The sequence below is a fragment of the Callithrix jacchus genome, chromosome 7 (genome assembly GCF_049354715.1).
Source record: "Callithrix jacchus isolate 240 chromosome 7, calJac240_pri, whole genome shotgun sequence".
In the NCBI taxonomy this organism is placed as follows: Eukaryota; Metazoa; Chordata; class Mammalia; order Primates; family Cebidae; genus Callithrix; species Callithrix jacchus.
Window position 1 is genome coordinate 135,444,194 of NC_133508.1, and position 24,645 is coordinate 135,468,838.

The 24,645-nt window shown below is 34.2% G+C and overlaps 1 protein-coding gene across 4 annotated transcripts in view; it reads right to left on the reverse strand.

The window, feature by feature from the left end:
- Positions 1-24,645, reverse strand: part of DPYD (dihydropyrimidine dehydrogenase) — an 895,784-nt gene that overhangs the window by 435,824 nt on the left and 435,315 nt on the right. For all 4 annotated transcript variants that reach the window (XR_008473049.2, XM_035252229.3, XM_054236576.2 and 1 more), the window contains one exon: positions 20,471-20,655. Coding sequence is in view for 3 of the 4 variants with exons in the window: in XM_035252229.3 (XP_035108120.1) it covers positions 20,471-20,655 (185 nt within the window). In the remaining variant the exon portion in view is untranslated. The remainder of the gene's footprint in view (positions 1-20,470; positions 20,656-24,645) is intronic.

A 24,645-nucleotide genomic window follows, 5' to 3' on the forward strand; every position in this document is an offset into this window, starting at 1 on the left:
TTTTCTCTCTCTGACACATTATTTTTCCATGTTTCTATTTCTATGTAAAATATTCTCCAACTGACATGTACCAGCTTGTTTAGCAACCTAAGGTAGTATCACCAATGAGCCAAGTGAACTTGTAAATATGCTTCCTAAACCCCATTTGTCCCATGAGCTAAAATATTTCCTTAGCATGTAAAATCTATCTATAATATCTATCAAGTGCCTACTATATGGCAGGCACTGTGTCCAGGTGCAAGGAACACAGCAGTAAACAGGGTAGCTTTTCTTTCTTTCTCTTTTTTTAAAGTAGTCTATTTTACTAATTAATGGTTATAAAACTGCTTCACTAAATATTATTATTATTTATATATTAATATGCTGAGAGCAGTATTATTACACTTCTTTTCCACAGCTTTATTGAGGTATATTTAGTCTACAATAAACATAATTAATATACAAAATTCAGTGATTTGGATATTTGCATACATTCATGTTACTATCACTACAATCCAGGTACCATCATATTCATCACCTCCAAAAGCTTCCTTGTGTCCCTTTGTTATTGTTGCTTGCTTTATCTGTTTTTTCCTTCCTTTCTTCCTTCCTTCCTCTTTCTTCCTTTCTCTCTTTCCTTCCTTCTTTTTGTTTCTTCTCTCTCTCTTCCTTCCTGCCCTTCCTTTTCTTTCTTTCCTTCTTTCCCCTTCCTTCCTTCCTTCTCTCTCCCTGTCTCCCTTCCTTCCTTTTTTTTCTAACTCCCTTCCTTCCTTCTTTCCTAACTCCCTCCCTTCATCCCTTCCTTCCTTCTCTTTTCTTTTCTCCCTCTCACTTCCTTTCTTTCCCTTCTTCTCCCTCTCCTCCCTCCTTTTTTCCTTTCTTTCTTCCGTCCATTCCTTTTTCATGGTAAGAACACATGAGATCCACACTCTTAACAAAATTTTCCATAGAAAATACCTTATTTTTCAATGTAGGCACTATGTTATACAGAACCACTCTGGAGCTTACTCATCAGGTATAACTGTAACACTATATCCAACATACCCAATGATCCTTCTCACCCATCTCCTGGTAACCATCATTTTATTGTCTACTTCTACACAGTTGAATACTTATGTGCCTCGAGTAGAAGGAATCATGAAGTATGTGTCCTTCTGTGATGACCACTTCATTTGACATAATGTCTTCCAGTTCTCTCCATTCTGACACAAATGATACATATTCCTTCTTTTTTAAGTCTGACTAATATTCCCTTGGATGTATAAATCAGAATTTCTTTATCCTTTCATCTATCAGTGGCCATTTAGGTTATTTCTTTATCTTGGCTGCTGTGAATAACGTTGCAGTGAACATGTGGATGCAGATGTCTCTCTGAGATAATGATTTCAATTAGTTTAGACATATACCCAGAAGTGGGATTTTTAGATCATATGATAGTTCTATTTTAAATTTTTTGAGAAACATCCATACTGCTTTTTATAACAGTTCCACCACTTTACATTGCACCAACAGTTGTACAATGGTTTCACTTTCCCCATAAACTTGTCAAACTTTTGTTTTTCTGATAATAGTCATTGTATCAAGTGTGAGGTGATAACTCAATGTAGTTTTGATATGTATTTTCCTGATGACCAGTGATGAGCATTTTTTCACATACCTGTATTTGCATGGCTTCTTTGAAGAAATGTCTATTCAAGTCCTTTGCTAATTTTTTAAACTGGACTATTTAAATGGTTTTTATTGAATTTTTAAAGTTTCTTATATATTTTGAAAATTAAGTGCTGGTTAATTAATGATTGGTAAATATTTTTTCCCACCCTAAAGGCTGCTTTTTCATTCTGTTGATTGTTTCCTTTGGTATTCAGAAGCTCTTTTAGTTTGTTGTAGTCTCATTTATCAAGTTTTGCTTTTGTTGACTGCACTTTTAGCGTCATGCCCATCAAATCACTGCCAAAACCAATGACATGAAGCTTTTCCCATATGCTTCTGTCAAAGGCTTTTTACAGCTGTAGTTCTTACATTTTAGACTTTAATTAATTTTGAGTTAATTTTTGTCTGTGGTGAAAGATAAGGGTCCAATTTAATTCTTTTGCATGTGGGTAGCCACTTTTCTCAATGTAATATTTATTAAAGAGACAATCCTTTCCCCACTGCGCATTCTCGACTTTCTTGTTGAAAGTCATTGTATATGTTGTATAGTTGACTGTACATGACATGATAGTAGGATATGAGCTCTCTATTGTTCCAATGGTCTACATGTTTGTTTTTATGCCAGTACCATACTGCTTTGATTACTATTGCTTTGTAATTATTTTCAAATCAGGAAGGATAATGCTTCTAGCTTTGTTCTTATTCAAAATTGTTTTTGTTATTTGGGTATTTTGTGGATTCATATATACTTTAGAATTACTTTTTCTATTTTTGTAAAAAAAGTATTTGAAATGTTGATAAGAATTTCATTGAGTCTGGACATTTCTTTAGGTCAAATGGAATCTTTAACATTAGTTTTTCCAATCCAAGAATATAGGATGTCTTTCCATTTACTTTTGTCTGCCTTACTTTCTTTCAGTATTTTAGAGTTTTCATTATACAAGTATTTACGTCTTTGGTGCAGCGTATTCCTAAGTACTTTATTCTTTCTAGTCTTATTGCATATAGAATCTTTTCTTAATTTGTTTGGATAGTTTATTGTTGGCATATAGAAACACAACTGCTTTTTATATGTTGATTTGAATCCTGCAGCTTTACTGAATTTCTTTATTATCCACCAGTTTTTTGTGCAGTCCTTAGGGTTTTGTATGTATAAGATCATGCCATCTGTGTTTAAGTTTTCTTCTTGTTTTCTGATTTGGATGCCTTTAATTTCCTTGGTTTGGCAACTGTTTTTTACCCATCATTCTGTTAATACGAGTGTTATCACATTTATTGATTTGCGTATGTTGAACCAGCTTTGCATCCTAGGAATAAATTTTGCTTTATGGAGATTTATAGGTCATAGGATACGATCTTTTTAAAGTGCTGTTGAATTTGGTTTGCTAATACTTCGTTGAAAATTTTTGATCCATATTCATCAGGGTTATTGGCCTGTACTTTTGTTTGTGGTGTCTTTGTCTGGCTTTGGTAACAGTGTGATACTGGTGTCATAAAATGAGTATGGAAGTATTTTCTATTTTGTTATAAGAGTTTAGGAAGAAGGGATATTCATTTCTTCTTTAATGTAATAGTAAAATTAAACTGTGAAGCCACCTAGTCCTAGGCTTTCCTGTTTGGGTTGATTTTTGATTACTTACTCAACTTCCTTATTTGTTATTGGTCTTTTCAGGTTTTCTATTTCTTCTTAATTATGTCTTGCTAGGTGGTATGTTTTTAGAAATTTATCCATTTTATCTAGGTTGTCAAATATGTTCATAATAGTCCCTTATGTTCTTTTTTTAATTTCTCTGACATCAGTTGTAATGTCTCCTGTTTCATTTCTCATTTTATATATTTGACTGTTCTCTCTTTTTTTTTAAGCTGAGATAACACATTGTCAATTTTCTCTTTTGGAAAACCAATTCTTAATTTTGTTGATTTTTTTTCTATTGTATTTTATTTTCTATTTCATTTATTTCTGCCCTAATCTTTATTATTTCCATCCTTCTGCTAACTTTGGGCTAAGTTTTGTTTGTTTAGTAGTTCATCAATATTTAAAGTTAGAATATTACTTCAGATCTTCTTTCTTTTTCAATATAGACATTTATTGCTATACAACATCTCTTAGTGCTGTTCTTGCATGAGCACTGCTTTTTTATTAGTCTTTCGGTAGTTTTTGTTTTTGTTTTAGTTTGTCCTGAGATATATTTTAATTCTGCCCCCATGATCCAATCATCCCCCACCATGACCCACCTCCAACACTGGGGTGTAATTCAACATAAGATTTGGTGGAGACACAGATCCAAATCGTATCACTAAACTACAGTAATACTTCGGTGTTTTTTTTTTACATTCTATTAGTTATAATACTATCTGTTAACATAAAAGCATGTAGACTATTATAGCTTTTACTGCATACAAACAGAAGGGTCTGTTCAAATAAAAAACAGTAAATCAACTTTTAAGAAATGATTTTAGCTTAGACAGAGATCCCCCTAAAATAATAAATAACATGCTGACAACTTTTCAAAAGTGTCAATCAAAAAGGTAACAATTGCCATGCTGACAGATCCAGGGGCAAAGGTGGTGACACTGCTGACAAGATGTCAATGATTACAGTAATAAAGGCATGGTGACCAGCTCAGGGTGGTGCCTCACAGCAAATCCATGTAACATAAAGGAGTCAGTATGATCAAGGTGAGAGTGACGAAGGTAAATAAAAGAAGCTGACATTTAAGAAAGGTGACAGCAGTGATGTTAAATATTAAACCTTGGAATAAGAAGCTCAAAATTGTAAGTCAACAATATATTAGCCAATACCTGCTTTTATGTTAACCTATTAACCCTCATATTTCTAGAAGGAGAATTCTCTGAAATAGACTAAGGTAAGAATAGAGTGTGAAGAGAAAACCAGTGTAGTTGCCCAGAGGTCACTTCAAAATAGAAATAACAATATCTATAGGGAAGGATGTGAACATCAAATGAGAAAAACTACAAAGCCCAAGCATGCTCATTTGTATCTTTCTGTTTCCACGGTAACTCTACGCCACCATCAAGCACCAGATCTTTTAGTAGTCTACGGTAGTGTTTATCACCAGTGAGCCAAGTGAACTTGTAAAATCCATTTCCTAAACTCAGTGTCCCCATAATCTAAAACATTTCCAAATCGTATTTATTAAGTGCCTACGTATGGCAGGCATTTCATTGGTCAACCACCAACAATAAGGTAACCACTGTTCTAGGGATGTAACAGAGAACAAAACTAATGAAAAATCTATTTGAAGGCTATACTCTCCTAGGATGTTGTCTGGCATACACTGACTCTTCCCTATATGGGAAGCGATCTAAAATGAAATAAGGTACAATTCTAACGATTGGTTATAAGAATCACAAAAAGTCCAATATTCGTCCTCACTCTGGAACGGAGTTCTCTGATGACTGGTAGGAACTTACTTATGTGTTCTGACTTCCACATGCTCAGCTGGAGCTCAGAGGAAGAGAAAAGAACATCATGAGGGAGAAGTGAGCTGATTATTGAAAAGAACAGTCTAGCCCCAGCATTGCCCCAGTATTGCCATTAGCTAGTTTTAACACCTTATGAAACGTATTACATTTTCTTCTTTGATTTTTTTATGGATGTTATTCTCGTCTCTATCTCTTTGAGGATATTTAACAATTTCTGAAGCATTTTCAGAAAATGATATTATTGTTGTCTTCTCCTGAGTGAATTATCTTACTTTGTGAATTTATCCTTTTAAATCCTATCCCTCAGTTTCCTAACTCATGGCCAACTACATCTCAAGCAAATCCAGCACAGTTCTCCAGTTTGTAAAATGAAGAAATGGTTACTCCAGAAGTAGTTTTGAGTATAATCTGAATGCTAAGTCCCTAAAAATAATCAGCCATAATGGGATTCAATAAATTAGATTGATGGTTTACATATATTATTTGGGGTTTAGAACCATATAAAATTACAATTCTGTCCCTTCCATGAATGAAAATAATGAGGTTCAAGATAACATATTAGAGATTTAAAAAGCTATTAAGCCCTTGAGCTGGGAATTCCACCTCTTAGATGACAATGTTCTGTGTCAGAGACATAAGTGAGAAACCAAAAAGGCAACATGATATTCCCAAATGTTCGAAGGCAGAATTAATGAGCAATCAATTCAGGACTTGGACCCAGACTACTTGACTTTCAGGCTGCTATTATACCATCCTGGATATTTTTTGATCTGATCCTTCACAACTTGTTTAAGATTCAATTTTACTGTATCATTGAATTCAGAAGAAAACAGTTTTGGTCAAAATTTCCAATTATGTTATTTTGTATTTGAATTTTCCACAGCAAACTCCAGGTTTTGTTTTATTGTGATGTATTGTCATTAGACCCAGAGGGCCCATGCATTAGGGCACTGAAAATTTGGCATGGGATGCATAAAACTTCCAGTTTATTTGGACCAATTCATACCACAGTAGTTAATTTCTTTCATACTCCATCAACACGAACTAAATTAAAGTTAGACTCCTTAAGTATTGGATCAGATTTTTCAGAGTTATTATTTTCTACCCATTCTAATCTTCAGTTATCTCTGCCTGAAGTAGCAATCTACTGCTATATTGGTAAGGAAATATTCTGTCTTTGTGAAGAAAATTTCATTTTAAATTGCTTTTCAGGTCAAATACTGCCATTTAATAAAACTTTGGAACCTATACAAAGTCAATAAAAGGCATTAAAATTACTTATTAGTCATGGTATTTTCTTCCTCTATCACCAAGATAGTCTTGTTTTGATAGCTCCATTAGGTACAACCTCATTCCTCATTTTTTCCTTGACTTCCTTTTAGAACATATGGATGTGACAAAAAATAAATTCCCCTTTATACACAAGAAGACGCACATTATTAGTAGAGTTTTAATAGAAAAAGTGTCAAGTCTCTGATGCATAATTATTTCAAAATATTAGCTAAAGAACACATCACAGTTTAACTTGAATATAGTATCAAAGAGGAAAATTATGTGGAGAGTACTACAGAGTTTATTGTACGTTTATTTATAAGCAACAGAAAAAGACTTCATTTTTCAACAACTGTAAGCAAATTTGACTTCACTACTTGCCAGTGCAAGAGATAAAGATGAGATCACATACATTTCTGGTACTAGTTAAGTCTAAAGGCTCAGTTCCCCATGAGACTGACCTGAAGTCATCTCAACACTATGATCCTGACCCAGTGGAAAACTTAGCATAAAAACCGCATTTAGCCATGACATACTTCAATATTATTTTTTGGAGGCTATCACTATCTCAAGCTGAATCCATTATGATTTAAAACTGTCTTTTTATTGATATTCATTGTTTTTCAACCTGACAGTGGCCAATGATTTATATCAATCTTCTCTTAACACAGGAATTAAAGAGTTTGCAATATATCTTAAACTGAAGGACACTTTTTCAATAATTCTCAAGATTTTAATACAGTTGTCATTTCTAAAGCCTCCCTCTTCTTAGTTGGAAAGAGGTTTAGAGAAGAAGAAGGCAGCTCTGTTGATAAGATTTTTTTTATCTGAAGCAGCAGAGGATTCAAAATTAGTATGACATATCGATGATACCTTTTTTTCAGGCATTTTTATTCCTTAAGTGCAAGAACACTGCAGCTGGCTGTCAATCATTAAACCACAAAATGAAATCCTTTGCCTGGCTAAGAGATTTGCAACTATACCAATGCTGGTAAACTAAACACCAAATTATAGCCTTTTCTCCTGCCTCACCCAGATTTCACAGGGGCTGCACACCCAAATAAATGCCTCTTGGCTACCCATTCATCTAACAGCTGGAAAGATGACACTTGACATTTGGAAACTTTCCTGTGAAGATTGCTGCAAGGCTTTCCCATTAGCTTCCTGGTGAGACTGTAAGGTCGAATAAGCTGCCTCGAAACCTGCAAAGGGTAACGGAAATACTCTAATATTAAGCCTGTGCAATTTAAATTTCTAATTCTCAAATCATAGTTCTTTAGATATTGTAGAAATCACTGGTATTTTTCAGGGCAAAAGAATGCCTTTGAAGATGTGGAATTAAAGTAATATTTTAAGCAATGATAATGATAACAAGTGTCTTTTATTTAAAGTTGGGACTGAAGGTCTTCTAAGTAACAGGGACTTCAACACAGAGAAGTTCTTATAAGTTTGTTTTCTAAAATCCTCGACTGCCATATTTTTAACAACTGTTCATTTTTGTCAGAGCAGAACGCTTTAACATGAGACAGTTATTACCATTGTTTATGTTTTTTCCCATTATTAAAGATGGCTTTAAAATTCTTACAATACAGCATTGTAGATACATTTTGAAATTCACTGACCCCAACATAAAGTAAAAAAGTAAATATGCCGTTATTAAAATACTGTCGACTTATAAATCTTTCAGGTATAAACGTGCTTTTTTTCCCCTTAAGAAAGATAATTCCTGTCAAATGTCTCCAAATCAGAAATTGTTAATAAAATGACAGTTTATTAAAGATGGTAGAAAGACAAAATTCCTCACATAATCTCAAAAATAACAGAATGTAAAAACTTTCATTTATTAATATGAATGCACATAATTTAAACAGATTTTATCACAATAAAATCCCTAAAAATAATAGAATGTAAAAATTTTCATTTACTGATATGAATGCACATAATTTAAACAGATTTTATCACAATAATCTTTTTGCATGGTACTCAATTTGGAATTCCATATCTTTAAATGTCTTTACAATTGTCTGTTCTTGTTTTTTAACTAAGTATTTTTCAAGTCAAAGATTAACAAGAATGAACAGGCTTCCCTAAATGTTCAGTAATATGCCCACATTAGATGAATTAGTATTATGATTTAAAAGGAAACTGAAACATTTAAAAAAGTATATGCAGAGGGCATTAAAGAAATAGGAGACATGAATGATATAACTTTCAATCTTGAACTAATCATCATCTGAGACTACAATCACTTTTTAAAAGTTCAAGACCAGCCTGACCAACATGGTGATGGTGAAACCCTGTCTCTACTAAAAATACAAAATTAGCTGGGCATGGTGGTGCATGCCTGTAATCCCAGCTGCTCAGGCAGCTGAGGCAGGAAAATCACTTGAACCCAGGAGGCAGAGGTTGTGGTGAGCTGAGAACGCATCATTGCACTCCAGCCTGGGCAACAAGAGCAAAGCTCCGTTTCAAAAGAAAAATAGTCAATTTAGTGATGCTGAACTGTATCTCATTAGCAAAAATGACAGATAAAGATTCCTATGGATGTTCACCTCTTGGTCCCAAATCACAAACCAACATAGGCATAAACCTAGTTTTCTCATGCCATTCCATTCACAAATTCACCAAAAGGAAGCTCAGCTCACAGAAAGAAGATTGAATATCTAGTAATGACTGGACTCTTCATTTCTCTTCAAACTAAAATCTCAACTACCATTTGTGCTCACTCTATTACAGGCCTATGGCATGAATTTGTCTCCACTAGATCTTGAAATTACAAATTCATTTCACACAGCCTATTGAACTGCCATCAGATGGTAATGACTTTCTGTCACTCTCGACCTGGGGCAGATTTGAACTAGTGACCAAGAGGTTAAAGGCTCTGTATCTCATTACCAATCCCCTGAGATACTGAGTTCCCTCAACCACTAGTGACTTTTTTGTGCTTCAATCAAGCCAGAAGAAAATTGTAAGCAGTAAAAAAATAGGTCACCAAAGCAAGACATCTATGATAGTTTTGATGAACCTGATAAATATACCCATACATTACATACACCTGAGTAGAATCACAGTCACTGTTAACGAACTTCATTACAACTTTCAATCCTATATCATATACGATATAAGCTGCCAGTAAGCTGCAAAACACTGCAGAGGAAGAAACTGAAGAAACTTGTGCTTCATGAGCTTACTGGGTTAAGGAATGTATTTTAGATTCAGTATTGTTACATAACATTTGTGTGTGTGTCTTGTATATCTATTCTAAAATAATTCTGCCTCACAAGTTAGTTTCAGTAGGAGGTTGACAAATTAGAAGAAATAATATAGATTTATGAATGAAATAATCAAAACATTAGACACCTTAATGTGGATACTTATAGGAATATAGCATATTTTAATAAAAATAAAGTTTACAGAAGAAAATAGAAGAATATTTTGGAACATATATTTAGGCAAACTCATGTAGATACAGTGGTAGAAATATTGAACCTATCCAACAATAAAAAAATTAACTTTTTGTTGTTTTTATTGTTGTTGAAAGTTGACTTCAAATGCTGGCTGCCAATAAATAATATTCTGTAACTATTCAACTGCAATTATTCTGTATGTAACTAAGTAGGCAGTGACTCCTGAAGTCACTAGAAATATGTACTCAAAATTTTTTTAAGTTTAATGCCCCAGTGCCTCCTTCCATACACTTTGCATTTTCCCCTACATGTTTAATTTTCATGGAATGAATCCTACTCTGAACAAAATAGATCTTTTCTTTTTCATTTCTTACCTATATTTAAAGTGATGCTCCATACAAATATTTTTATTTGGATTTCTACCTCTACCTATTGTTTCCATATTTATCCTTCTACTAATAACTCTTATTTTTTTGTCTCTCAATATATATATTTCTACCACAAATGCTTTCATAGCAGCAACAAGAACATTTAGTTGTTCCCTTCCACTACTGGTAATAAATACTGTGGCTTTTAAAATGTTGCATCTAAAGTAAATGTTGCATCTAAAGTAGAATGAATTGAAAACAATTCTTAATAAAAGAATAATGACATGGCAAAAAATAACTCCAATGATGTATCAAACCAGTGAGTTCTGTGATTATAATTTCCACATAGATCAACTCTATTTGACAAAATGTTCCATGTTTATAAGAGCTCCTTCTAAGGACTACCATGACTGCTGCAGGGACAATGAGCTTCTGATCTTGGAATATAATTTAGAATAATTTAATTTGTGCTCTGTCTCCAAGTTTGTTCTCAGCAGGAAGACATAATATAATGAGATACCCAAATAGCCTTTTTCTGTCCACTTTTGGCAACCAAATCTGTTTATATGCTAGTATGAGAATAAAGTAAGTCCTCTGCCTTCTGAATGCTGTGTGAGTGGATAAAACAAACCCAGTTTCGGCCGGGCATGGTGGCTTACGTCTGTAATCCCAGCACTTTGGGAAGTCAAGGTGGGCAGATCACAAGGTCAGAAGTTCAAGACCAGACTGGCCAACATGGTGAAACCCCGTCTCTACTAAAAAATACAAAAATTAACCGTGCATGGTGGCTTGTGCTTGTAATCCCAGCTACTTGGGAGGCCAAGGTAGGAGAATTGCTTGAAGTGGGACCAGGGAGGTGGAGGTTGCAGTGAGCTGAGATCCCACCACTGCACTCCAGCATCTCAAAAAAAAAAAAAAAACAAAAAAAAAAAACCACCAAACAACAACAACAAAAACAAACTCAAACAAACTCAGTTTCTCTACTAAAGTCTTGTAACACGCTTCTGATACCAGATGTGTGGGAATTTCTCCTCACCAGCAAGCAAGCAATCAATTTTATAGTGGACACAAGCCCTTCTAATTTGGCTCCATTCTGACATTCTGATATTCTGACACTATCTATGTGATGACAGCACCAGTTCCTACAGGTTGAGAGCTCAGTCCCCAAAACTGCCCCCCACCACTTCAAATGCCAATTGCAAGCCCCAGGTTATTTTACCTGTACTGCTGACCAACCAGCTATAAACGGGGATTCCCATAATCCCCTCTTTGGTTAGATTAACTGGTTAGAGGAGCTTACAGAACTGAGGGAACAAACAAAAAAACAACAAACTTTTACCAGTTTATATACAAAGGATATTTTAAAGGATACAAACACAACAGTCAGATGAAGAGACACAGAGGACAAGGTATGAAAGGGCCCCCAGTGCAGAAGCTTCTGTCCCTGTGGAGCTGGAGTGTGCCATCTTCCTGGCACATGAAATGTTCTAGTTTTCCTTCCTGGAACCACGCCTGTCATCCATATTTGGCTACTGGAAAGTTCTTTGAACCTAGTCCTTTTGGGTTTTTATGGAAGGTTCATTACATAGGCATAATTGATTAGATCATTGGCCATTGTTAATCAATTTAACCTTCAGTCCCCCGCCTCTCACCGGAGGTTGGGGAGCAAGGCTGAAAGTCCTAATCCTAATCCTGCCTTGGTTACTCTGGTGACCAGCCCCTATCCTGTAGCTACCTATGGGCTGTCAGCCATCAGTCAACTCATTAGCACACACACACACACACACACACAAACACACAATGCATGCATGCACGCACTCATTGATCGCTTTGGAGATTCCAAAGATTTTAGGAGTTATATGCCAGGAAACAGGGTAAAGAGCAAAATTTAACAATATCACCATGTGTTTTTATAAATTAACAATATTGGATATTAATTACATCTTCTATTTGGTATTTTTGTAATGAAGAAACTGAGGTCCTCTACATGCTGTCTTAACCAAGTTGGTTGCATCTGACAGAGGTACTGGACTATTTCTTTTTCTTGTTTTCCTATGAGACACAAAAGACGGCCAAGTCATGCTGATTTTTTATAACCAGTAGGGTACCCTTGTATACCTACAAAGTTTCTGCTTTTATTAGTTGAGTTGTGTACTTATCAAGAGTCAGTTGTACGTCTCTTACCCTATTTCTGTTTATAAATGTAAATAAATAGGCACAAATTAATTAGTTTAGTTATATGGATGCAAAAAGAAAGAACGTTGATTCTGTGAAAACTAAGTTGAATGTTCTTAAAGGACATGATAAAAATTAATTACTTAAAATATTGCTATCAAATTAGGCGTTGGTCAAACAACTGAAATGACTGCAGGACAAACATAAAAATCTAGAAAGTTGCTTTGTATGATTCTTGAAGGTCTGTAACTCTTTTAAAAATGAAAATGGTAGATATCTATTATAGATAGATTTAGAAAACATACATAACAAACCTCAGGCTATTTTATTTAAAAACATCGTGGCTCTGAATTTTGTTAAAAGAAAAAGAAAGATGAGAATGCTTTAATTAAAATCACAAGTTTTGGTCATGGGCTTCTCATGTAATAAATAATAAAATAAAATGATATGGTTAATCTATATGTATATCCTTTTTACAATTTCCTATTTTAATTTTTTCTGATTAACCAACAAACTATTAATTTTGGTTTCATAGGAAAAGAGAAATTAAGGAATTAAACTAATTAAAGAATTCATTTAGCTATAGTCATTCTTTCAGTTAAAAATTCTTGCTTTAGGTATACCGCCAGAATTATCTTGATATTCAGTAATTCTTATTCATTTGGTAGAAGAAAACAAATATGCCTGGACTCTACTAATATCATAATATAAACAATTAAGGTAAAGTAATATTGAATTATTTAATAGTAAAAGCAATTAAAGAAGAGTAAGTTTAATGTTATAACATAATGACACTTAAGAAGGCAAATTCTGACAAACAGAAAATGCTTTTGTTCACATTAATACCAGATCTGACACCATCACTTTCATATGTAAACAGTTTCTACCACATTACCTACTCCAAATTAAAATCCTAGCTGGGCAGTCTCACCATGTTCTAGCCCTGGTATAATTACAGACATTTCTCTCATTTTTCATATATAATCTCTATATTCAGAGCTTCCATTAGTCCACACTATGCTTTTTGGTGAAATAAAAAGGAGCTACTGCACAGTGCAAAACTTATGGAGCAAGCAGAGGACATCTTTGTGAAAATTCGAGGAAGGTACTCCTTACTCTGTATAGAAGCAGCACAACCAAAGGTTTTATTGTTTGGTTAGTGAAGCTGGTCTAGATTTCAGCCAGCTTCTACCCTGGTCTGGGTACCCTTGTGCAGTAAGCATCATATGAAATCTTATTCAGCAGCCTTCTTTAGATCCCAGCAAGTCTAATAACTCAGTATTATTCTAATTTTTCTGATTCTTTCTAAATTTGTACCTTGATGTTCATGATGTCCTTGCTGATTCCACATCCTAATACCCACATCCACATGGAATCAGTCATGATCCCTCCCACGTTACCTCTGTAACTTTATGTTTTTTATTATTGTGTTAAATATGTTGTATAAGGCCTACTTACACAACTGACTTTCTTACTAGACAATGAGATTCTTAATTGAAAATTTATCTCTAATAATTGGTGCTATCTATATCCATTACTTTTAAAAATGTATTTTTTTAATGAATTTATGAATTTACACATGGATGACTTGGATGGATTTATGTATGTGGATGAATAAATAAATAGCTAAATAAAATGCTTTTGTAATTACCTAAAATATCCTATTTCAATAATCCTCTGTTAAGACTCTATACACCAGATTTCTATTCAAATCTCCTATTTGCCATTTCTTTTTCTGATCTCATTTTAACAATCCAGGATGAATGGTTTCTAATAATCCACAACAATGGTATAAATAGCAAATATTCACAAAGCTTGGTCTATACCAAGAGCTTTCCATACTTTCTCTCATAATCTTCTGCAAGACTCAAGAGGATGGCAACTCTAATTATTTATAATTGCTTATTCACCCCTGAGAAGACCATGCCCTGGAGTGATGAAGTAACCGGTCCAAGGTAACATGATTTGAAAGTGCTGGAACTGGATCTGATGTCTTCTCTTTAGTTCAGAGCCCAAATGTATAGCCACTATATTATACTGGTTTTATTTACGTATTTTGGTACCCTCCTAAAGTCAAGTGTTGGGCCCAACAGCTATTACTTAATAAGTGGTAATAGAGCAAAATAACTAATAAAATTTAAGTGAAGTTCTCCTCAGACAACTGTGGGAATTATTGAAATCCCAACATGGATGTCTTCAAATAATCATATTTATCTAAAAAAGCATTTACAAAAAATTTCTAAACACCCAATTGCAGGCATTAATTAATACTGTAATGAGTTTATAAGATCATTTTTTAAAATAAGCTATCCAGTGTTACATTTTCCCCCAAAACAATGTTAAATATCAGACAAAGTATCATAAGCCTTAGTTGTGAAGCATACTGTAGACATCAAAGAAATTTTTTTAACAAATGATTTGTGAGAAAACAATATTTATAGTGATAATGAATTTATCATATCATAAACTCATTAGTTTTCTTAACTCCTCCTTAAATGTATTTAAGATTAATTATTCCACTCTGCTTATTTTTCCTATTTAACATATCAATATTTTGAGGATATAGCAATAACAAATATGGTTCCTGGCTTGTGCAAAACAGACCAGTGAGCAGGCTTCAAACTAGGAGCACACAGGAAGCTCATGTCACAAACTCTCTGGAGGACGAAGAGGAAGCCAAACCTGAAGGACAAGGGGACTCAACAAGGGAGAAAAGAGTAGAGTGGGGGATAGGCCCAGATTCAGGAGAAATATTGGTATGCTGGGGAATATTCAAATCAGCATCTTAAAGCTAAGAAGTTTGGTCATTGATGGAACAGAACAGAGGCCTCGGAGGCAATGCCACACATCTACAACCATCTGATCTTTGAAAAACCTGAGAAAAATAAGCAATGGGGAAAGGATTTCCTGTTTAATAAATGGTGTTGGGAAACTGGCTAGCCATGTGCAGAAAGCAGAAACTGGACCCCTTCCTGACACCTTACACCAAAATTAACTCCAGATGGATTAAAGACGAACATAAGACCTAACACCATAAAAACCTTAGAAGGAAACCTAGGCAAAGCCATTCAGGACATAGGCATAGGCAAGGACTTCATGACTAAAACACCAAAAGCATTGGCAACAAAAGACAAAATAGATAAATGGGATCTAATTAAACTCCAGAGCTTCTGCATAGCAAAAGACACAATCATTAGAGGGAACCGGCAACCAACAGAATCGGAAAAAATTTTTGCAATCTACCCATCTGACAAAGGGCTAATATCCAAAATCTACAAAGAACTAAAACAGATTTACAAGAAATAAACAAACAAACCCATTCAAAAGTGGGCAAAGGATATGAACAGATATTTCAAAAGAAGACCCATATGAGGCCAACAAACATATGAAAAAATGCTCATCATCACTAGTCATTAGAGAAATGCAAATCAAAACTACATTGAGATACCATCTCATGCCAGTTAGAATGGCAATCATTAAAAAATCTGGACACAACAGATGCTGCAGAGGATGTGGAGAAATAGGAAAACTTTTACACTGTTGGTAGGAGTATAAGTTACTTCAACCATTGTGGAAGACAGTGTTTCAATTCCTCAAGGACCTAGAAATAGAACTTACATTTGACCGAGCAATCCCACTACTGGGTATATATCCAAAGGATTATAAATTGTTCTATTATAAGGACACATGCACACTTACATTCATTTCAGCACTGTTTACAATAGCAAAGACCTAGCATAAACCCAAATGCCCATCAGTGATAGACTGGACAGGGAAAATGTGGCACATATACATCATGGAATACTATGCAGCCATAAAAAATGATGAATTCGTGTCCTTTGTAGGGACATGGATGAACCTGGAAACCATCATTCTCAGCAAACTGACACAGGAACAGATAATCAAACACCACATGTTCTCACTCATAGGTGGGTGTTGAACAATGAGAACACATGGACACAGGGAGGGGAACATCACACACTGGGGTCTGTAGGGGGGACTGGGGAGAGATAGTGTGGGGTAGGGAGTTGGGGAGGGATAACATGGGGAGAAATGCCAGATACAGGTGATGGGGATGGAGGGAGCAAACCACATTGCCATGTATGTACCATGCAACAATTCTGCACGTTCTTTACATGTACCACAGAATGTAAAATGCAATAAAATATATGTGTATACATTAAAAAAAAAGAAGTTTGGTCATTACCTTGAGTGTGAAGAACAGTCATTAAAGTGTTTTAAATGAGCAAATTAGGATTCAACTGATATTTTAGAGAGTTGCCTCTAGCTGCAGTGTAGGGGTATTGGATTTGACAGGAGAGAAAGTGGAGGCAATTTCAAGAGAGGTGATAGAGACCAGAACTAAGTTAATGACAATGTGGAGAGAGAAAATCCCACTTTGTCTATATGTACCTTGTTAGCCTTAACACTGCTTAGGAATTTGCATCAAACACCCTGGCAGGAAGGTGGAAATACTGATTTTACTTGACAGAAATTTTTACCTACCTTCCATCTCTACTACATTTTAAAATGTAATTCAACACTTAGTTTGACAAGTATGACTCCTTCAGCTAAGTCCAAAACTCTTACAGGGCAAGACTTATATTTTATATATCAAACACTATCATTCCTAGCAATATGTGTTTTTAGAGCACATGCACGTTTTTCTTCATTATACCTATAGGTCTGTTTCTTTCCTTTCATGGAAGTAAAATAATCATTCTTTCTTTTTCAGGTGCACATTTACTAGATTCAAGGAAGTTACAAGATGCCAGTGAAGTGGACAGAAAAGAGCCATTAAGAATCCTTTAGCATGTTATTGTGAAACACTATTAAACTACAATCATAAATATATTGAAGTATTGTTTATGCATTTTGATTTAAAAATATATAAATGGATTTAAATATTTAGGATAAAAACCAAAAACAAGCCATCCTCCACAGAACTGTGTTCAATTTTACCTTTTCAAGTCTTTTTAGTTTCTCGGCCCTCACGCTATTTTCACTATGAATTCACACATTCACTGGGCTTCATCTGGCCTAAAAGAAGAAGCTCTTCTTTTATCCCCCATTCCAATTTCATTTCTTAAAGGAGCTAGCAGGACACTCAGTAATATTTCTGGTCAACCAAAAATTATAACTCCACACAAAAGATAAGCAAACTAAAATAAGAGTATAAAAGAGTTTTTAAGAGATAGAAAAAGAATTGACCAGTTATATACAAGAGAGGGAAGAATGAAACTTACATAAGCAGTTGGTAAATATAACTATGTACAGAAATGTTGTCTTATAATAACAAAAATATGTGTGTTGTGTATGTGAACCAGTGTAAATCTTTTAACTGTACTTTCTTGAGAGTATCTCTTATTCTGAGACTCTATCCTTTCCTAACTTTTTCATAAAGTGTCCTATTAATTTGTAAATAAATGTCAGTTTCCTTTGTTTTAATATTACTTGGTAAAATAAGAAGCCATCAATACTGTATTAATTTCCAAATTGATGTTGAAAATTTAAATATTCTGAGTAATTTATGAGGACCACTAACTTAGTAGGTCTGAACCTGGAAATAAAAAATGTTAAATACTGTGTTGGAGCAAGTTGGAAAGGAATGTTTGGTTTAAAAGCAGTGAATCTGAAGTGTAGGTAAGACATTTACATGAAAATGTTTAGTGAATATGAAAAGTAGATTAGACACACAAGAGAAGATGTCCAGTAGACAGCTGGATTATGCAAGACTGTGTCCTGTTGGAGGTACAGATTAGAGAGTTTTACAGCAGGAGGTTAGATTAAAAGCTTTGAAAGTACTCTGAAAATAAGGGTAGAATGAGAAAATAAAAACAGGGAGATAGGTTTGAGGACAGAAAAATGCAGAAGGAGCCAATGTAGGGAACTATCCACTCCCAGTAGCTGTCCTGAGCTGCTTCCTCTGTCTAAGGCCATAAACACTTAGTAAAGCATATTGCTGCTACCTATCCTTTAGTCACTGCAGAGACTGGTGCCTGAACCACTCGTCAACTTGCCTCCTTTGGGTTTCCCAGTGTCTTTGTTCAGATTGTGTTCCCCTCTTTTTATTCCTTTCTTTGCCTAGCTTAGTCCCTTTTGATGTATAACTGTTTAAAATTTTTCAATCTTAGATTTGGCATCTCCCTGGATGCTACTTCCTAAATCAAAGCTTTGTCTCTGCAAAACCCACTACTTTCACTCTCTCTCTGTCTGTCTTTCATTGCTGTTGTTTAAAGTTTAGGTCTCACTCTGTTACCCAGGCTAGAGTGAAATGGTGGGATCATAGCTCACTATAGCCTCCAACTCCTGGCCTCAAGTGATCCTCCCACTTCAGTCTCCCAGTTACCTCACTCATTTTGAGATTCCTACATTTCTGGGACACCATGCTTTGGCCCAGACCTAGTATCTCAAGCCCCACAACCCAAAGATGCCAAGGAGGAGGTGGAAGTAGGCAGGTGAATCAAACTTTAAAAGATAAAATAATCAGTGTCAAGTCCAGGCCCTACCTAGCAAATAAGTAGGTCCCACGTTAGTTACACACACATGAGAAGGGGGATTAGAACAGACAAAATGGTCATGGAAAAGATGAATAAATTAAAGGAAGTACTATAGGTAAAGTGAATTTTGTTACCATGTGGGAAATGAACAAGATAACTAAAACAAGAGTGGTAAAAGAGCATGGTATGAGCAGAGTCTTTCCTGATTAGGAAAGAAAGAATAAAAATTTTATTAACAAGAGCCTAATTTCCAGGAACATTTTACTTAAATGAGGTAACTGTTAAATAACTCCAGTATTTAACATTTTTTATTTCCAGGTTCAAACCTACTAAGTTCATTGTCCTCATAAAATACTCAGAATTTAATTATATGTAAATCTACATTTAATTAAATCATAGAAGCTAAGGAAAACAAAGCATTTAGTCAGAAAGTAAGCTACTGAGATCTGGTAGTTATACTTTTCTTCCCAAAACCACAGTCATTGTACCAAAGTATGCTCAACTTCACATCTCATCATTTCACATTCTGCATTTTATCATAAAACTACATAGTTTTTAAAAATTACAACTGAACTCTGGGCATGGTAGCTCATGCCTGTAATCCTAGCACTTTGGGAGGCTGAGGTGGTGGATCACTTGAGGCCAGGAATTTGAGGCCAGCTTGGCCAACATACTGAAACCCCATCTCTAGTAAAAATACAAGAATTAGCCAGGTGAGGTGGTATGCACCTATGGTACCAGCTACTCAGGGGATGAGGAATGAGAATTGTTTGAACCCAGGAGGCAGAGGCTGCAGTGAACCAAGATGATGACTGCACTCCAGCCTGGGCATCAGAGTGAGACTCTCAAAAAGCAAAAATAAATTAATAAAAATAAAAAAAATATAATTACAACTGAAATTTATAGAACATTTGTTTTCTTTCCACTTACGTGCATAGAGTTTGGGAACTAGATAGGATGTTATCTGGTCCAAATGAATAGATCAAACCATTTTTTGCACTATTATAATTACTTATAATATTGTAATTAATGTAGATTCCATGTCCTATCATATTATATACCATCAGATTTGAAAAGTGTAGGATCTATGTATTCAAGCCATTCATAAATATTTTGAACACAACAGGACTAATGACTTCACAGTACTCAAATGGTAGGAATGCATAATAAATTTTTTCTTTCTTTTTTTTTTTGAGACAAGGTCTCTCTGTTGTCCAGGTTGAAGTGCAAGTGGCATGATCATAGATTACTGCAGCCTTGATCTCCTGGGCTGAAGCAATCCTCCCAGCTCAGCCTCTCAAGAAGCTGGGACCAGAGGCATGTGCCACCATGCCCATCTAATTTTTTTTATTTTTTTGTAGAGATGGGATCTTACTATGCTGCCCAGGCTGGTCTCGAATTCCTGGGCTCAAGCAATCCTCCCGCCTCAGCCTTCTAAATTGCTGGGATTATGGGTATAAGGTAGCGTGTCTGGCCCAATTTTTAATCAACTAAACAGTTCTACTACCTAGTCCACATTCTAAAATTTTTAACCAAGTAAATATGTATGTGACATATTTTATATATGTTTGTTATATAGCATATAGAAAATCTCTTATAGGTGAGTATCAAAAATAAATGAAGTACTTATCCATTGGAGAAGAATTAAGTGGAAATGATGGCAAATGCCTACCTGTATATATTTGTGAATGTACCAAGAAGCTTGCTTTCCATCATTCACTGATTCCACTGTAGTGTTAGCCAAACCAACGACATCACCGCCTGCAAACACCCATGGTTCACTAGTTTGCATTGTTTCTGGATCTACTTCTGGGAGACCCCATCTGTTAAATTTTATAGGACTCAAGGCTTCTTTTACTGGAAAAAAAAAGTGAAAAAGGATAGACAATTACTAATCAACAGACAATTCCATAACAGTAATGTTAACATTAAGAAAAATTATGATTTAGTTATTGTTCCAGAGGTTCGAAAAATTGTTTTTAGTAAACTATAAAAATGAAAAGCTCACAACATATTGGAGTTAACAACATTTTTAAAGTGCACTGACTTAACTTTAACTGCACCTCACATACAGGAATTAAGGACCACAGATTTGGTCAGAGTTTCAGAGTAGACATTTATGTCTAAGAAGTATGGATCTATAAAGAAGGAAAGTACAACCTTTTAAATACATACAAAATACATTTTCTAAAACTTTATTCATAACCATTGTTTTTACAAATCTGTTACTAATCATATAATCCCAAACTTGTTCCTGTGTGTCACTTTTGAAAGTTACATCACGAATTCAGGTCAATGGCTAATCTCCCTTTTACAACAAAACATTTTATAAAGCAAAATGAGACAAAATATTTAATATTTTCATCAAATTATTTGCACTTACTATTTAGCAGTTTAACATATCTAGTATATAGTTACATTTAGCCAGCAATTTCTGCTTTGTTTTGTTAATAGCAACAAATGCAAGCATTATCATTAGTTCCTTGTGGAAATTGCTCTGTAAAGTAGTTTTACAATTATTTGGTAAATATGCTGCATTCCAATGAATCTATAAGAGTCATGGAAGAGGAATAAGGTTGTGTTTCTTTAAGAGAAATATATAAAGATTTTGAAAACATAATCCTGACATTTGGAAGAGATCAATGAATTCAATTTAGAGAAAGGGTTGAGCAAGAAAAGAAATGAAGAAAGGTGGACAACATCCTACTTAGTGGAGTAAACTGAATAAGCCAGTGTTAGAATAAACCATTCTCTCCAGGTAATAATGTCATAATTTTTAAGCATATCATCTCAGACAGACTAAGTCTTATTCTTTACTCAAACTCAAAAGAGAAAATATTAATAACAACTTAAACTAAAGGAAGAGAGCTTGTGAGATTTTGGAACAGAAAAGTCAGTTGTTAATTGATTTATGAATCAAGTATAAGGCAAAATAGCCAAATGTGAAAAAATGTTATTTTGACACCTAAACCAGATTCTTCTGAGTGAAATTAAAAAAAAAACATAAAAATAAAATAAACATTGGTACATACTTGTAGCTTTTTACTTAAAAATGTCAGGATTACAGAAAAATATTGAGGGATTACTGTTGATTGTGCTTTTCCCACAAGATTGTAGAGAACAGTAATGTTTCCACACTGCTTGCCTAGAACACACTACAGTTCTTGGAGCAGAGGACACTCAATTGGATTGATGGATGAATGAATGAATGAGTAGATGGTCAAGGCTATTATACTCAGGTTTTTATTTTAAAATCTTCTACTGTTTGTATTTGTTTTTTCATCTTTCATGTAGAAGAAAATTAAATATTCATGTAACTATTTTCAAAGCAGAATGGCATTTTGAGGAAATTTTTCTAATGTCTTTAAAGGTCACATGAAAAGAGACCTTTATCATTTGTTCCCCGTTGCATAACAGATCATCACTACCATCTGTTGACAGTTACTTGAGTTGCAAGAAAGTCAATAGTGAGTATGGCTCATCAATTCAACCTATTTTAATAATGGCAACTGTAACACACCATTATTGCATGATATATGTAATGAGCTTTATAAATAGTGACAAGGGCTAAAAATGAATTCTTTTCTATCAGAAATGACCTTATGTTTCCAAAACTTTGGCCTATAAGAGATTCAAAATAAAGATTACTATTAAAAGATAAGAAATTCAAATTTTTATCACTAGGAGATGAAAGTCTTTTTTTTGTACATTTCTCTCAAGTTTTACACAAATATCCTTGAAATTTAAGTACACATTTCACTCTAAGCTTGAGCGTGGTAGGAATAATTCCTTAGTTATCCCTGAGTCCCATGACATCAACTAGAGTCAAAGACATGTTTATAGTTGACCCTCCATATCTGTAGGTCCCACATCTGTGGATTCAGTCAACTGTGCACTGAAAATATTTGGGAGAAAAATAGAATGTTTAAGTCTGTACTGAACATGTACCTACTTTTTCTTTCCATTGTTTCCTAAACAATACAGTATATCAACTATTTATACAGCATTTACATTGTATTAAATATATCATAAGTAATATAAAGATGATTTAGAGTATATGGGAGAATGTGTGTAGATTATATGCAAATAATACACCATTTTCTATAACAGACATGAGAGCATAGATGGATTTTGGTATTCCTGGGGAATCCTGGAACCAAGCCCCCAGAGATGTGAAGTGATAACTCTATTGTGAAGTTGCTGAAGCTTAAATCAGGCCCTTCACTTTCATGGGACTCTTTGAAAGCCCTGCGACTAATTTTGAATTTATGAATTTTCCGTTTCTTAAAGAAGAGCCCTCAAATTATATAAGCTTCAGGCCTCATAAAATTTGAATCTTAACTTGAGCACAGTGATTTGTACACAGGAGGTGCTGCATAAATGCTTGAAAAATTAAATTGAAGTTCTTAAAGAATGTGCTTTACCATATTTTAGGAGGCAAAAAATATACATAGAACAATTCACTTTAACACTCCAGCTGTCACAAACTCAGTCAATAAGTAGTCAGGAAACATTACTTTGAGTTAAATAAGTAACTTTTCATTTCTTAAAATATTTAGCACCAACATCATAAGCCACCGTAGGGGCATTTATTTGTGAATTCAAAAGCACTCTTCTGTTCACAGGCATTTCTATTGTATATGCATTGTGTTATTATGTGTCCCCAAACATTCATAATATTCATGTATACTTTTAAAAATAAGCTTTCTTTCCTCAATATTTGATTTATCCTTTGAAGTCTTAAACCTGAATACCAACTGTTTTAATTATTTTATCATTTGTAATATCCAGCTAACCTCATTAAAAATCAAACAATTCTTTGATACTCTATTCTAAAGTAGAAAAGGATTTTCTTTCATATTAAAAATCATCTCAGCCTCCTTGTGAAAATTAACTACCAAATTTCCTCCTGCTCATTTTGGAGACCTTCAAGTTTAACATGTTCCTAATTTCATTCCAGAAGTAAAAAGAAAAACCGAGAGATCACACAGCTGGTTATGATATTATTAACATCAATCAAAACAGAGATCATCTATATCTATTTTAATACCCAATAGTTGGCTCATCAAATATCTTCAAAAAGATCACTGAGAAAATAGAACATGGACAACTTTTATAAATATATGCAATGCTACAGCAGGTCAGAAATGTTTTCTTTCAGTAGCACTAAACACCAAAAATGACTGTACCACAACTGAAATATCAAATGGTTAAGATCATTTCCTTATAGATTTAGCAGACTCTACTTAAGCACATGTAATAACTATATAGTATTCTTAAATTTATTGAAACCTTGTTGAATCTGATTATGGATCTAAATACCTTTCCTAATTTCAACAATTCTTTTAAAATATAGCCATTATTTTTATTATTTAGTCATATTTTTTAGCTTACAACTCAAATCAAAAATTCAGTGAAAAAAATTCATGTACATGTTATTCGTAATTTGTCAGAAAGAAATTCATTTATTTAGTTGCTCCTTATGAGGAAGACTATCATCCTCATCATTGTAACTGTTCTATGAACTCCTCAGAGCTCTTTTACATCTCTGCTGATACATTTAACTTGGAATACAATAAAAATAAATCTCAGAAGCAAATCTTCTGTTCTGTCTTTACCCAGCTTGGAAGGAGTGAAAGCATAAGTGGATGAAAAATGTATATTTACATTTGCAAACCAAATAACTGCTTGCCATTTCCTATGAAGTGTTAAATGAATATTAATAGAAGGATTGTATTATTCCTTTCTTATTTATAAAATGGGAGGAAGGATTTTCTGTTATGTTCATGAACAGTTTTCTCACAGATTTCCATGAGATTGCATCTTGATGAAGACTATGGCATATGT